Source organism: Fukomys damarensis, unplaced genomic scaffold (genome assembly GCF_012274545.1).
Source record: "Fukomys damarensis isolate Sample0158 unplaced genomic scaffold, DMR_v1.0_HiC HiC_scaffold_30, whole genome shotgun sequence".
NCBI classification, from domain to species: domain Eukaryota; kingdom Metazoa; phylum Chordata; class Mammalia; order Rodentia; family Bathyergidae; genus Fukomys; species Fukomys damarensis.
In genome coordinates, this window is record NW_022900942.1 from 712,614 (window position 1) to 727,415 (window position 14,802).

The window sequence follows — 14,802 nt, forward strand, 5'->3', positions numbered from 1 at the left end:
CAATAGAACAAGTGAATTTGAGTTCTTCATCCACAAAGTACAGAAAAGAGCAAGTTAACCCTGTAATTACAATTCTAGAATTTGCAGTGCACAAGAAATATTTTTGGCACACCAATTAAACCTCAACTTAAATTGAAAGAAAGTTACATGTATTAGTCAGCTAAAATTTGTAATTGTAATTCTCTTGTAAAATCTATGTCTAGTAGAACAGAATTGCAATTTCTCTGGCTATGTTTTGGGTTCCAGACCTTTGCAGGCAGCATCAGACTGATAACATAGTGCTGGTCTGGCTCGTAAAGCCAGAAGTGGTTTTTCTTGCTAATTTATTTTACACTCTTAGTGCTTTCCTCACTGTTTTCAATCCAATATTTATTTTATCATTTTAGTTATTTCCAATCTGAGTGCAACCCCTGTTCCATCCTCTCTGAGAGAAACCACAGCACCCAACCACTCCCTCAGGTGCACTTGAAAGCCAGGCAGTTCTCCTCATGCTTTTGCCCCACCTCTTCCACCCCTGTGATCTTAGCAACTCAAAGGGAGGGGGAAGAATCTCAACTTCCTCCAGAGGCTAAGCATAGGGGTGTGCCTGTAAAAATCACATTTTCTGAGAGAGAGAAGTCCACAGTGTGACATACAGCAGGAAAATAGTTGTTCTAAAACCAAAACTAAACAGTTTTCACCAGTAGCTGATTACTGCAGAGTAGAAGCTTGAGTGGCTCCCAGGCTCAGTTGTTTGGGCTGCAAAATAGAGTCAATAAAGCTCCAAAGAGTCAGTCTCAGTGAAAATCTAAAGCAAGATAGCTTTTCTCTTTTGTTGAGCTGTCTGAATGTTATTTTTGACTCACTCTCAAATTTCCATATATAAAGATGTTCTTTGGAAAAATGACAATTATATTTAATTATCTTTTGCAGCATTTATATCAACACTGCAAGCCAGCTTGGGATGAAAGTGATTACCGCATGTTTTAGTCCCAGTTGACTATCTGTACTACTCTCTCTCTCTCCCCCTCCCTCCCTCTCTCTCTCTCTCTCTCTCTCTCTCTCTCTCTCTCTCTCTCTCTCTCTCTCGCTCTCTCTTCTTTTTTGTACCAGGGATCAAACTCAGGCACCCAATGAGCTGCAAGGTAGGTGGTGAAACCACTGAGCTAAATCCCTGGCCTTATTTACTACTTTCTCACACCTGAGATACGTACCTCTTTTTTCTGGGACTTCGTGCTTGTCCGTGACCTTGATATGAGGTGCACTACACAGTGGATTCTTTCTCTCTCTCTTTTTTTTTCCCCTTTCTGTTCAGAATAGCCTCACTGAGCAAGCAATTGTTTGTGGTCGGAGCTCCCATGATGAGTGCCAATTGGCAGAGACTCCTGCAGTAAGTCTCTAGGGCTCACCTGCCAAGTGTGTGATGCAAGTCTGAAAAAAATAAACTAAGAGACGAATGAAGAGAGTGAAAGTGGGGGCCAAGTTGACTAATGCCAGTGCAGCTGACATAGGTGTTGGACTGTTCCAGGCATTAGGTTTTATTGATATTCAGTTGGGGTAAAGGGCATGTGTGGTTTCTATGGAAATTAATGTAAATAAGGTTCAAAGAAGAAGAGAAAAAGCATTCTCAAGTTAGGAACCTAATAGACAAGACATATTATTGTTAGTAGAACCATGTCCTTCGAGTCACAAGGTTTTAGTTGTGGCAATGGAATTCAGGTGTGAGTTACTCTGACCTCAACACATAGGCTTCAGCCAAACTCATCTCTACATACAGGAAAATTGAGGATTTATCTCTGTACAGCTTTCTTGGGCATGATCAATAGTAAGGTCCTCTGCATTTAGTTCGTCATCACAAGAAATTATCACAGCCTACACACATCTGATATAATACAGAGGTGATGCACTCTAAAACATTTATCATGCACTGCTTGAAAAGGTGGATGTGATCATTTATTAATCCTATGCCCTGTGTAAATATAAACATTGCATTTCAGTATCACTAACTATAATTCATTTCAATATACAATGTGTGATTGAAAAGTATGGCTAATGTTAATTTTTTAAATTAATTATAGAAAAAGACTTTTGGCCATTAATTTCTCTCAAAATAATTCTTATTTCTTCAAACACTTATCCTATCATTCTTGTCACTTTCTGAATTAGTTCTGAAAGTCTTCTTTTGTGTCTCTATGAGGTTTGATGAAGTATTCAGTGAACCCTGCTATCAAGAACCTTCCAATGGAACAGCAGGCTATAAAATATTATGGTGTGTTCTTATCTACCTGCTCAATGGATCAGCTAAAATGCTCCATCTGGCCTTTCCTCAAACTCAAAATGTCAAGAAAGGTAAACATTTTGAAGAAGTTGCAGTCAAGCAGTGAAAATAAAGATGCTTATCCAAAACTGCTGCAGAACGTGGCAAGAATTATGGGATAAGCGTGTTCAATGTAAGCAGGCGTGTTTTGAGAGATTAATGACAATGTGTTTTCAACAGTCAGCTTTTAAATTTCAATGCCCACTGTTTCTGAAATGTATTCTAGGATGTGGCCTCCTTTAATAACTTATGCATTCCAGGAGAGCAGGGATAAAAAGGTAAGGATGTAACATGATCATGCTGTACACCATTGCATTCCCCTGTCTCTGTCTCTCTCTCTCTCTCTCTCTCTCTCTCCCACACACACACACACACACACACACACACACACAAGCCCTACAGCAACTGCATCAAGAGGAGAGGTAGGTATTGAGAAATTAATTATATGGTAGATTATTGTGTTGGATAGGATCTAAATATTGTACTTTCAGAGTAGATAAAGTGTTGATACTTAATAATATCCTGTTAAATAAAATAATGATGATGATGGAGGTGAAACAGAAGCAATGTAGTTTTAAGCATCACTGAGTGTGAGCTGTCACCAGGGGTAGTTTGCTGGCAGGATCTGGTCCCTTTGTTTTTTTCTTCTTCTTCCCCACTATAGTTGGTACAGGAGGTTCATATTTCTTTTTCTTGTCATTGCAATCCTTCTCACCACTTCCAGGACCACAATCACCACTGTGACTTTGGTGTATCTTACCTTGGCCCCTCAATCAGATGTAATTTCTACTGATGGTCTATAATGTAAAAAGACTGGATATTAATACTTTGCCTGTGAAATTGGAAAAAGTTGGTACAGTACTGATTTTTTTCTTTTATTGAGTTCATTTGTTCATTTTAGGTATACAGTACAGTTACATTCATTATTGGTTGCATCTCAAAAGATGGGTTTGCTTGTTTTTTCTGTACCGGGGATTGAATTTAGGTCCTTGTGCTTGCAAGGCAGGCACCAGAACCATTGAGCTAAACCCCCAGCCCTACATTCATTATTGGGATCTTGTACCTTTACATGACAGGTGTTCTTGATTCTCATTTTTTCTCCTTGTCCCGCCCCTCCATTTACAAATACTTTATTTCCATTTTTTGCATATTTTTCCTTATTCCCTTTTCCCTACCCTTCCCACTTTCTCTACATCTTTAGCCCTTTTCTTCCCATTTCACACTGTCAGTTATCTCATTAAGATCTTATGTACTGTTACAGTTTATTCACACCAGAGAAACTATTTGGTATTTACACATGTGTGACTTATTTATTCATTTCATTTAGCTGATTTTTATAAGTAATAAAATGTCTTTTACTTTATGATGGACATGCAGTTGTTTTATTTACATTAGCCTTTATCCTGAATCCTTATAAAACAAATTTTTTAGTGCTACATAATCGTCTTTGCATTCCATCAGTGTTTTATCACACAAAGGCTTTTGGAATGACCTGTCACAAATTCTACCTTTCAGCTTGAATATTTTTCCATGATTTACCAGAACCTCCAGTATAATTAGAAATAAAAGGAGGATTAAGGCTCATTTTTTTTCTTTATCTTAGGAAGAACCATCAGTCTTTCAGGCTAATGCGATATTAGCAAAGACTTTTCCTAGGTGACCTTTATTCTCCTATTTCTACACTTTATATAGCCAAAAGGCTGAGAAGCAATCCTACTTTTATTTTGATGTGGGGAGTTTCTTTTTTATTTATTTCAATCAGGAATAAATAGTGGCTAACAATTTATTTCAATAATCTTGAATATTAAATCATTCAAGATAAATTTGAGAATGATAAGACTTATAGGCTGGCAGCTTTAACTCACTACTGGGTGTAAACTATATGTACAATATTACATGTGGTCCAGAGCTTTCTTACATTGTTGTTATGGTAGAGTTAATAAACAGTATAATTTAACCACAAAACCAAGGCATGTTCAGATGTGTGAGGTACTTGAAAAGAATTTGAGCCAAAAGTGTGGAGGAAGGAAAGCTGCATCTGCTTGGCCTCTCTGGGAGAAATAATCAACCAAAGCCAGTTAACCTATTGCTCAGCCTTGTTCCCTAAGAATTTGCAGGATTCTTTAATCACTTGAGACTAGAGATTATATATTGATTAATGAGGAACTCTGGATATTGAAGCTCCTATGGATCACAATAGGTCATAGTTAGCCTGTGACCATCCACTCAAAAGTCTTTCTCACTTCCAGAAGTAGCACATCTGACCAAGTCGTGGACAACATCAGCCCTTCTCAGGAGCCAGGGGTTTCACTGTTTTTTCCTGTTACATACGAATAGAACTTTCCTATTTCTCCATTATGACCAGGAATGTTTAAATCACCTCCCTTGTCACCAAGATAATGTGAGCCTCCTGTTTTATGTTTTGTTATTAGTGAGAGGTGCTTTACTATGAGTTCAGACTATAAGGTGAGAATATGAAAATGAGCAGAACTAGATTATTTGTTAGATGTCTATCTGATTAAGCATCATATTTATGTTCACACCTATTGATATCTATTGTTGATATCTAGTCATTGATGTTCTTATCTTAAAACAACAATGTATCATTCACTATAATAATACATATAACCTTTAAGATCAACTCAATTGTCTTTCCTTTCATAAAAAAACTGTTCTTTGTCTTTAACACAGTACATTAATTGAATTACAGTTATACATTTTATATGTATATATTCATTTGTTTCTATATATTCATAAAATGACCATATAATATATGATACATAATATTTTATATTCCACATTAATGATGTTTATTAGTAGGGAAATGATAAGTATTAATGTGATAAATTCCCATAAAGTAAGGTGAATGACAAAATGAAAAATATGGAAAGGTTAAGATGTGATTCTTATTATTTTTAAAATAATTTTAAAAATCCCTTGTAAATGCAAACCAAGAAAATTGATTTAAAAAATAGTCATAGGATGCATTAAAATCACAAAGTTATAATGGAATTTCAAATCAAATGGTCTAGTTCATGTGGAGGGAAGGAAAGTATAAAATGATCATATATTGTGGATATGGAATATAATGTTTATGTTTGTGAACAATACTAAAGGAATAGGCAATGCAATATATTTTAATGCTAAGTGATAGATACATGGGCCTTTACTTTTCATTGTATATTTTGTATACATGAAATGATTTATAAAACTATTTTTTTCATATCTGTGCTATTTTATGACCTTAAAATTGCACCATGCTGCAAAGGTCTTTGGAGGGCAATGGAGTTTCTAGTAGACAGTTATAGGCAAAGATTTCATGAACAAACTCCAGTAATACAGGAAATTGTGCAAAGAATCAACAACTGGGATATAAGCATTAGCACAGCAACAGAAACACCAATGGGGTGAAGAGACAAACCACAAATTGGGAATAATGGCTGTTCTCAGACAAAGAACCAATATCAAGAATATATAAAGGATGAAAAGAAGTCTGCCCAAATTTAAAGGCCCAGTTCAAAAGTCGACATCAAAATGAATACATACGTTCCAAATGAGGAAATACCAACCACAAATAAATATATGAAAAATGTTCAAAATCACTGTGCATTTGAGAGATGCAAATTAAAATAATGTTGAGATTCCACCTGATCCCCAGAAAGGACGGATATTATCAAGAAATTGATCAATGAAAAATGTTGAAGGGGAGGTGGGGCCAAAGGAACACTTCTTAACTGTAACTGGGAGTCTACACAGGTTCAACAACTGAGAATTAGTGTGGAGGTTCCTCAAAAAACTAAAACTAGGGGTTCCATTTGACCTAAGAATTCTCCTTCTTGGTATCTTTCCAAAAGAATTAAAAGCATCATTTCACAGCAATACATGCACACCTATAGGAAACAGGGAAAGGAGACCTTATTAGAACTTCTGCAGTAAGTCCTAGTCTCCTGAGATGCATGAAAGCTTAAGGAAAATTAATTTATTAGACCAAAAAGATAGAAGAAATAAGACTTAGAGAATGAGCTTAAATTTTGGGCCTAATCAAATGCACAGGCAAAAGCCCTGAACTTGCCACACTTTTATTCAGTACATCAGGAGGAAAAAAATGGAACTGATGATTCAGGGCAGAGTTCAGTACATTGGGAGAGTAACAAATGTAAAAGATGACTCAAGAGGCAGATGTGGTAAAAATCCTAGAATAATGAGGAACTATGTAGATGAAAATTTTGTTCCTCCCAGGATTTATTCAGCAGGTATAATCTTGTACTGAAGCATCATGGAATCACTGGGCCATTGAACTTTTAGCTGTGACCGGAGGCCAACGTGGAGGTATGTCTTGAAATGTTGTTCTGTAGGCAGGAGAACTAGGCCTAATTATAATTTATTTATTTAATGATTTTCTCCAAAATTATATAGTATTGCTCCCAACACACATCCCTGATTACAGCAGCACAATTTCTAATAAGTAAATCCTGGAAATAGATCAAATGCCCACTGATTGATGAATGGATAAAGATGTGTGTCATTTTAATACAGTGTTTCATAGGTATTAAGAGATAATATGGGAAGATAGTTGTTATTAAGTGATTTAAATTTTGAGTATCTGGTAAATAGTGTAGGAAAGTAGAAATTAGAAAGAAAAGAGGTGAATGGGGAAAAAAATAAGAACCAAGACACTTCATGTAAAGGTACAAAATCTTAATGATGAATGTATCTGTATTGTATACGTAAAATGTACCAATAAACTTAATGACTAAAGAACAGCAAGAGGGGAAAAAAAGAGTATGAGAGAGAGAGAGAGAGAGAGAGAGAGAGAGTTAAAGGTAAACAGATTAGTGTCATTTATTTCATTTTATTTATAGATATACAAATTTTCTTGTGAGAGGGCTATCTGTGCATCTGATTTCTTTCATGTAATATTTATTTATCTCAGCAACCTTCTCAATAGAATGGAATCAGAGAACTGTACATGTTTATTAGAATTCTTCTTCCTGGGTGTCTCAGACAAACAAAAACTACAATTCCTCACTTTCAAAGTCTTCCAGTTCTATCTACCTGGTCATGGTGCTCGGGAATCTTCTCATTATCCTGACTGGCATCTCTGACTCCCACCTCCAACCCCTAAGTACCTCTTCCTTTCCAACCTTTCCTTCACTGCCATCTGTCTGTTCTCTTCTATGGCCCCCACCCAAGATGCTGGTTAACATCTGGAGACATAGCAAAGCCATCAGCTAAACAAGCTGCCTTGCCCAAGTGGGCTTTGTCCTGGTCTTTGTTGTTTTAGAAATCTCTCTTTCAACCATGGTTTATGACCATTGTATGTCCATTTGCTGTTCACTTAGGTACACAATCATCATGAGCCCTTGTCTCTGTGTTTTGCTGTTCCTATTGTCCCTGTTCATTAGCATTAGGGATGCCTTACGGCACAGTTTGATGGTGCTGTGCCTTCCTTCTTTGCAGACCTGAAAACCCTCTCCGTCTCCTGTGAATTTGTTGAACTCATTAAACTCACCTGCTCTGATACCCTAAAAAATAGCATGTTGGTATTTTTACTGACTAGTTTAGTAGGCAGTATTTTCTTCTTTGGAATAATTTATTTTACAATAAAATTGTCTCCCCTAATATCAGAATACAATCAGCTGGGAGAAAGTATTAAGATTTTTCTAGCAGTGGAGCTCTTCTATGTTGTTTTTTTGTTGTGTGGGACAGGATTTGAGGTATACATTAGCTCTACAGTGACTGAGTCCCCCAGTAATACTGCAGCTGCCTCAGTTATATACACTGTGTTCTTCTGGGTGATGAACCTTTTTATCTACAGTTTGTGGAAGAAAACCTTGAGGAAAATAATGTGATCATCACCTACTTTGTAATTGCATCATCTGCTTTAAATTTGGACTCCAGGAAAGAGTCAAAGCACAGGAACACTGGGTTCACAAATCACAGACCTTTACCCAACTAGTTTCCTATACCTTATTAACTACATGCTGTAATGATGGAAGGTATTTGCACTTAGATGACAAACTGATCTGATCCTCTCTGGCAGTGAGAGGTTTGAAAACTCGATCTTCTGAATGTGATTTGTTGGTCAGAGTATAGAAGAATATAAGCAAATGGTTATTGGTCTATTGATTTTGGAATGATATCTCATTAGAACATTAGAACAGAAGAAATAGACTCCATCTAATACATGTACCATGAAACTGTATGGATTCCCCAAATAATTCCCTTGTGGCCTCTGTTTTATAGCCCCATTACATTCTGAGCTTTGTCACTGGGATGGCAACAATCAATTGTCCTAATAGGCATCTGTTGATCTGAGGTCACTCTCCAGAGAACAGAGTAGATTGCTTTGTTGTCAATCAACTCTGATTGCAGTAGGGGTGGACTGTGAGGTTGAAAGTTGTGCTGTATGCATAACATCAACAGCATCAAGGACATTTATCTTTTTGAAGGGTAAATTTTACCTTAATGCTCTATTGTGTTACTTGATATTATTCTGGAATGTTTGAATTCCACGAGTTAGGATGCCTCTAACTTAAATAAGATAAAAATACTGTTACTCAGATTAGCTGAAATATGATAAATACCTTGAATAAATCAAAACTCAGAAGATGTGTTCTCAGATAGAAGATACTTCAGCTCATTCATTATTCCATGAGTAAGCTTCAACCTGTGCTGGCTCCCCTCAAGTTCACCTGCATTTGTTGCAAGGTTCATATACCTATGTTTTCCTAGAGATAGCTGAATATGTTGTTTCAACAGAGAAAATAGTTCTTCAAAGAGAAACCTTTTCACTTAGTTCAGAATTAAGACCTCTTCCATTTATAAATTAACTCTTGGGGTGATGAGTGGTATTATTTTAAGTAGATGGGATTAAGCAGTCTTGTGAGTCCCAACTCTTATTGTATACTTGAACTACCCATGGACCCATTGTGGAGTGGGTCTCATCCCACTATTTTAGACCTGACAGTTCCACTTGCTGTTGTATTTGCAGAACATCCACCATAGAACCCCACCCTCCTTATTGAAAACTTGTCCCTTCAAGTAAATCTCAGAGATCTGAGAACTTCTAGTAATATCCAGGTGGAGAGTGGGAGTCAAAAGTTGAGGTTTGATTTGATTCTCTTCTGAGTGAAGAACACGTTATTACACTGATTAGGAAGAGATTGGAACTAATATTAATCACTGTATTGAAATATTTCCAGATACATCAAGGCACAGTTTTAATACTAAAAGTCATTGCACTTGTCTGGCCAGATATCAGATTATCAAACAGGAATGAGTGAACAGAAAGATGACCTGATTCATAAACCCTTAAAGAAGCTGAGGCATTGCTACAGAACTTCTGCTTGTAGCACAAAAAGCTGCTAAATATTCCTGGGTTCCTTGGCCTCAAAACAGGCATCTGACAGTATTTGTGCACCTGAAAAGCAGACCAAAGAGTGATCTCAGCTATGAGGCTCAAGTTTTTAAAATTTGTCTGATCAATATTTGTTGTGACCTTGGGAAGGAGGTGTGACCTTTAGCACAGAGTCTCTCTACTGCTGGGTCAGTCTGCTAAAGTGTGTCACAACAAAGGCCTGCCTGTTCTCAGCATTCCTAGTAGCTGGGGCCACAATGCCACCTCCCCACCAGACAGCGACCCAGGTGAGGCAGGACATGAATATCACATCTATGCTTATTTGTTTCTTGCCTGTTTCTTAACACAGGGGTGAATAGTCCTTGAATAATGATTTCCATCAGCATGTTCACTGATATTTTCTCAGCTTGTACAATATAGTACTAATATACTGTGTTTTATTTACTGTTTTGGAGTAAATGAATAAGTAAACCAATAAATAATGCTGGAAGCAATATTTCCTCACATTGCTATTGAAGATATAACAGCATAACTCTACATTTCTCACTAAACTTTCCTGTTGATTGCTCTTATCTCCATTCATGGATGAATGGAATTCTCAGTCAACAGAGACTTACATTAAAAATATCCTAGACTAAGTAAGTCAAGCAATAAATATTTATTTCTGAAAGTTGTAGATGTGGTGGCAAAAGCCAAGGTTGAGATGCTACAAACTCAAACTGTGATGTCAGCCATCCCTGAGATTTGCAATGGCCACCTATTTGCTGTGTCATCCACAGATGTGGGAAGAGGCTCCAATGACTGGTCCCATCACAGGCTCCATACCCATAGCCCCATAGAAACATGATATTCTCCACACATCCTACCTACAAATATTGTCACATTGGAGGAAAGTTGTAAATTATTGGGAAAGCAATTGAATGATTGTGAAATGTACTTTCTAAGTGTAAATTTTAAAACTGTTTGGACTTGTGTACTGTAAGAACAAATTTTATTTTAGCCAACTTCTATAGCACAATCACTAAGAGATGTGACTTTAGGCTGTTTTTCTGGAAAGAGAATCCACAGACTCATCAAAACATGTATTACATTCCCCTTTTCTTGACACAATGCCTGACAGTCACAAATCAAAGGAGAGGTTTAATTTGACTCATATTTTAAAGGGATTTGTCCAGGGTAAACTGGGTGGAAAGCAGGAAAATTATGCCAGAAGAACAACGTGGAACAAAATTCATTAGTTCATAGTGTGAGGGAAGCAAAAAAGGGGAACCATGTCAGAGAGGAAGGGGTAAAGACAAGGTGAAACACACAGGTCACACCTCCATGGCTTAAGCAACCACATCAGAAATGTACTACAACAATCTTCTATTAGATTCTAAAGCCAATCACCCTGACAAAATTAAGCTTAACTATCAGAATGTAGTACTGCTAAAATGGCTTCACAATGAATAAATGTGTAATTTTTAAAGATATTAAAAAATGAAAGTAACACTAGATTATTTTCTCATATCAAAGGCAATAATACTGAATAGTTTCTCTGGCATGAAAAGCTGAACATGTGAATAAGATCCAATTTGCACAATTGACAATGTGAAACAGGAAGAAAAGGGCTAAAGGTGTAGGGGAAGTGGGAAGGGTAGGGGAAATGAAATAAGGAGAAAAAAATATGGAAAAAAAGGAAACAAATCTTTGTAAACATGGGACTGCTGAGGGGTTAAGAGAAGGGGGGTTTATGGGGGAAAATGAGAACCAAGATATGTCATGTAAAGGTACAAGATTCGAATGATAAATGTAACTGTACTGTATACCTCAGAAATACCAATTAACTCAATGAGAAAAAAGTTTAAAAAGGAAATAATGAATTTCACATGTTTTAATGTCAATTGCAAAAGAGAAGACTAAAATCCTTGAACAAGACAAAGAGGATTTTCAGAATCAAATCAGATTTGGACTGGGGATTTAGCTCAGAGGAGCCATGCCTGCTTTGCAAACACAAGGTCCTGAGTTTGGTCCCTGATACCAGAAAAAAAAAATTAAAATAGATTTGTGTACCTCCAGTTATAAAAGTTTCATTGATTTCCCTCAGAAAATACGGAGGACAATATTCAAACAACTTCATATACAATAATAGACAAATAGTAAGCAAAATTTCATCAACATAAGAAATGTTCATTATCTTTGATGTTATAATAATGCAAAAGTGTAGAGTTTTTATAATAGATGAATACAATCACTGGGCTGATTTGTAGCACAATGATAGGAATAAGAAGAACACATAGAATTCATGTGTTAAATTTGAAATTTACCTTTTTTTTTGGTACTGGGGATCAAACTCGGGCCCTTGTGCTTGCAAGGCAGGTGATGGAATCACTGAGCTAAGTCCTGGGCCCAAATTTGAAATTTAATAGGGTCAACTAAAAGCACATTTTTAAAAATTGTATAGGATTAGATAGGGGATTGAGAACATCGATGAGATTTCTAAAATACAATTTACATGTAGCAAAAATGAACAAATAATCTCAATCTAATACTGCACTGCCAGCGTTCATTCCCTCCTGTGTATATGAGAATAACTCTTCTTCCTCTCTGCATTTTCTACCCTTTTTCCCTTGTTAGAGAAACCTGAGGTTCTCAGCAGATACCCACACCTGTCCCAAAGAACAAGGTGACGACTGACAAGTGACCCCACAGGTGGAAACAGCCTTATATTTCCTTTCTGATGGTGGCAACTCCAGGATGCGTGATATAGTGTGAGTGTAAGAAAACATGATTCCAAACAGAGGCAATGCACCAAAAATGCAAGCTGCAACATAAATTTCTTTGTTATCAGTGGATGTATCAGAACAAGCAAACCTGATAACAGTGCTTTCCTGTGTGTCTGAGTACATCTTCTCTCTCACTCTTTTTCATTTACTTTCCTTTTTATTGCCTTATTAAAGATACCTGAGGGTCTCACCGGATACTGCAGGACACAACCTTCATGCGCAAATCTGTCTTTCCCAAACAGAACCATTCATTTATTTTTCACATAAAGTAATCCTAAGTCAGTGGGAAAATTTCTGAAGGTGTCTTGAGCACACCATTTAATACACCACAAAGATGGAGTCTGGTTGACCCAAAGAATAGTTGCTTATGAAGCAACCTAGGGTAGGACATGCAGTTTTTTTATCTCTGGCTTCAAGAAGGGGTGTGACACGTGGAACATGCATTTTCTGCAGTCACTTGGTGACCCAGATGAAAAAAACATCTGGACTACAGCTCTCACGGAAGACTGAATGAAGTTCAACTGTTTTCCCATAGACTTGCTGCCTCAGAAGTCCTTGTAATGAAAAGCGATTCTCTTAGTTGTCTGAGTTTATTAATGGTAAGGCATTTTTTCTTCTTGTTAGCATTAAAGACATCTTCATTGGTGAGTTTCACAATAATCTCTAATCATTGTCTCTAATTAGGTCACTTATCAAAAAATCAAACAATGCTAGATACTATTTTTACTTCAGGAGGAAAAAGTTTTCTAAATTAGTTTCAATTATTAATGTCACAAGTCATAAAACTCCAATGCTTTGCTTTCCAAGAGGAATATAACTGGGACATAGCTCTAAAGGCCCAAACATATTATTAGCAGGGGGTTATTTTTAAAATATATTCCTGTCTCATCTCTTGTTCCAACTTTGCTTTACTAAGAACATGCACATCCAAAATGCTCTCTAAAGTCTCTTATTCATGGAATACAATAAAAAATTATGTTTACAATTGAAATTATTTTGCAAATATTATAGACAATAAAATGCTATGTCAGGTTTCAATCTGTGATGTAACACACTTGCCATTGTATTTGCTGATCATTTTAGTTGGAAAAATTTTCACTCAACATTAACAGTGTTAATACACTACCCCCACAGGTTTTGGCTACTGACACATTGCAGACAGAAAGTTATCCTATGAATAAGTTTCCACAAAGCTTTCTTCATATCCCCATTCCTCAGACTGTAGATGAAGGGATTCATCATTTGAGGGACCACACTATACATCACTGAAGCCACTGCAACCTTTTTGGATGAGTCAGTTAATAAAGAACTAAGGTACACTCCCAAACCTGTCCCATAGAACAAGGTGACAACAGAGAGATGAGAGCCACAGGTAGAAAAGGCTTTATACTTTCCTTCTGATGATGGCATTCTCAAGATTGATGATACAATGTGAAAATAAGAAAGCATGATTCCAAACACAGCAACACCACCAAATATGCAAGCTGCAGCATATATTACTATGTTATTAATTAAAGTGTGAGAGCACGTGAACCTGATGAGCGTTGCAAATTCACAAAAGAAGTGTGGGATTTGCACCTCTGTGCAGAAGGACAGCCTTAGGATCATCAGACTATGTAGCAGTCCATTCATGATGCTAAAGAAAAAGGAGGAGAGAGTCAGTAATACACACATGTGGGTGCTTATGATGACCATGTGCCTAAGTGGATGGCAGATGGCCACATAGCGGTCATAGGCCATTGCTGCAAGGAGACAACTTTCAAAAGCACCAAAAACCAAGACTAAACAGATCTGAGCAAGGCAGCCTGTGTAGGTGATGCTCTGGTCCTGTGTTTGGATGTTCACCAGCATCTTTGGGACAGTGGTTGTGCTTAAACAGATGTCATTAAGGGACAGGTGGGAGAGGAAGAAGTACATGGGGGTGTGGAGGTGGGAATCAGAGCTGACGGCCAGGATGATGAGCATGTTCCCCAGCACTGTTACCAGGTATATGGAGAGGAACAGGCTGAAGATGAGGGGCTGCAGCTCCGGATCATCTGTCAGTCCCAGGAGAAGGAATTCTGAGACAGCTGATTGGTTTCTAGCTTCCATGAGTGGATGATCTGACCTAAAAAGAAACAGTGAAAATATAACAAATTATAAATAGCAACAAAGTCAGTATAACAGGACAATGTGTTAACATCCCATCTCGTGGATAGCTTATTATTTGGAATTTTATTTCCACTACTAAGAGAAAAATCCTTCTCTAATAAGTCTCCCTGTCTGAAGGATTTGTTTATGGCAGGCATAAATATTACATTCACAAAACTCTCATTGCATCTCATGATTGAGTAAAAAACTAAATAGAAAATTATTTTGTAACAGCCATTGAATTTGAAAAG

At 37.0% G+C, this 14,802-nt stretch overlaps 1 protein-coding gene across 1 annotated transcript; it reads right to left on the reverse strand.

The window, feature by feature from the left end:
* Positions 1-13,543: 13,543 nt before the first annotated feature.
* On the reverse strand, positions 13,544-14,512 carry LOC104866676 (olfactory receptor 7G2-like). The gene has a single exon (XM_010630854.1). It carries the CDS (start codon positions 14,510-14,512, stop codon positions 13,544-13,546), a length of 969 nt encoding a protein of 322 aa, XP_010629156.1.
* Positions 14,513-14,802: the final 290 nt, after the last annotated feature.

Bases quoted from the DNA above. Each gene is read 5' to 3' on its own strand.
- LOC104866676 (XM_010630854.1), bottom strand. From the start codon at position 14,512: ATGGAAGCTAGAAACCAATCAGCTGTCTCAGAATTCCTTCTCCTGGGA.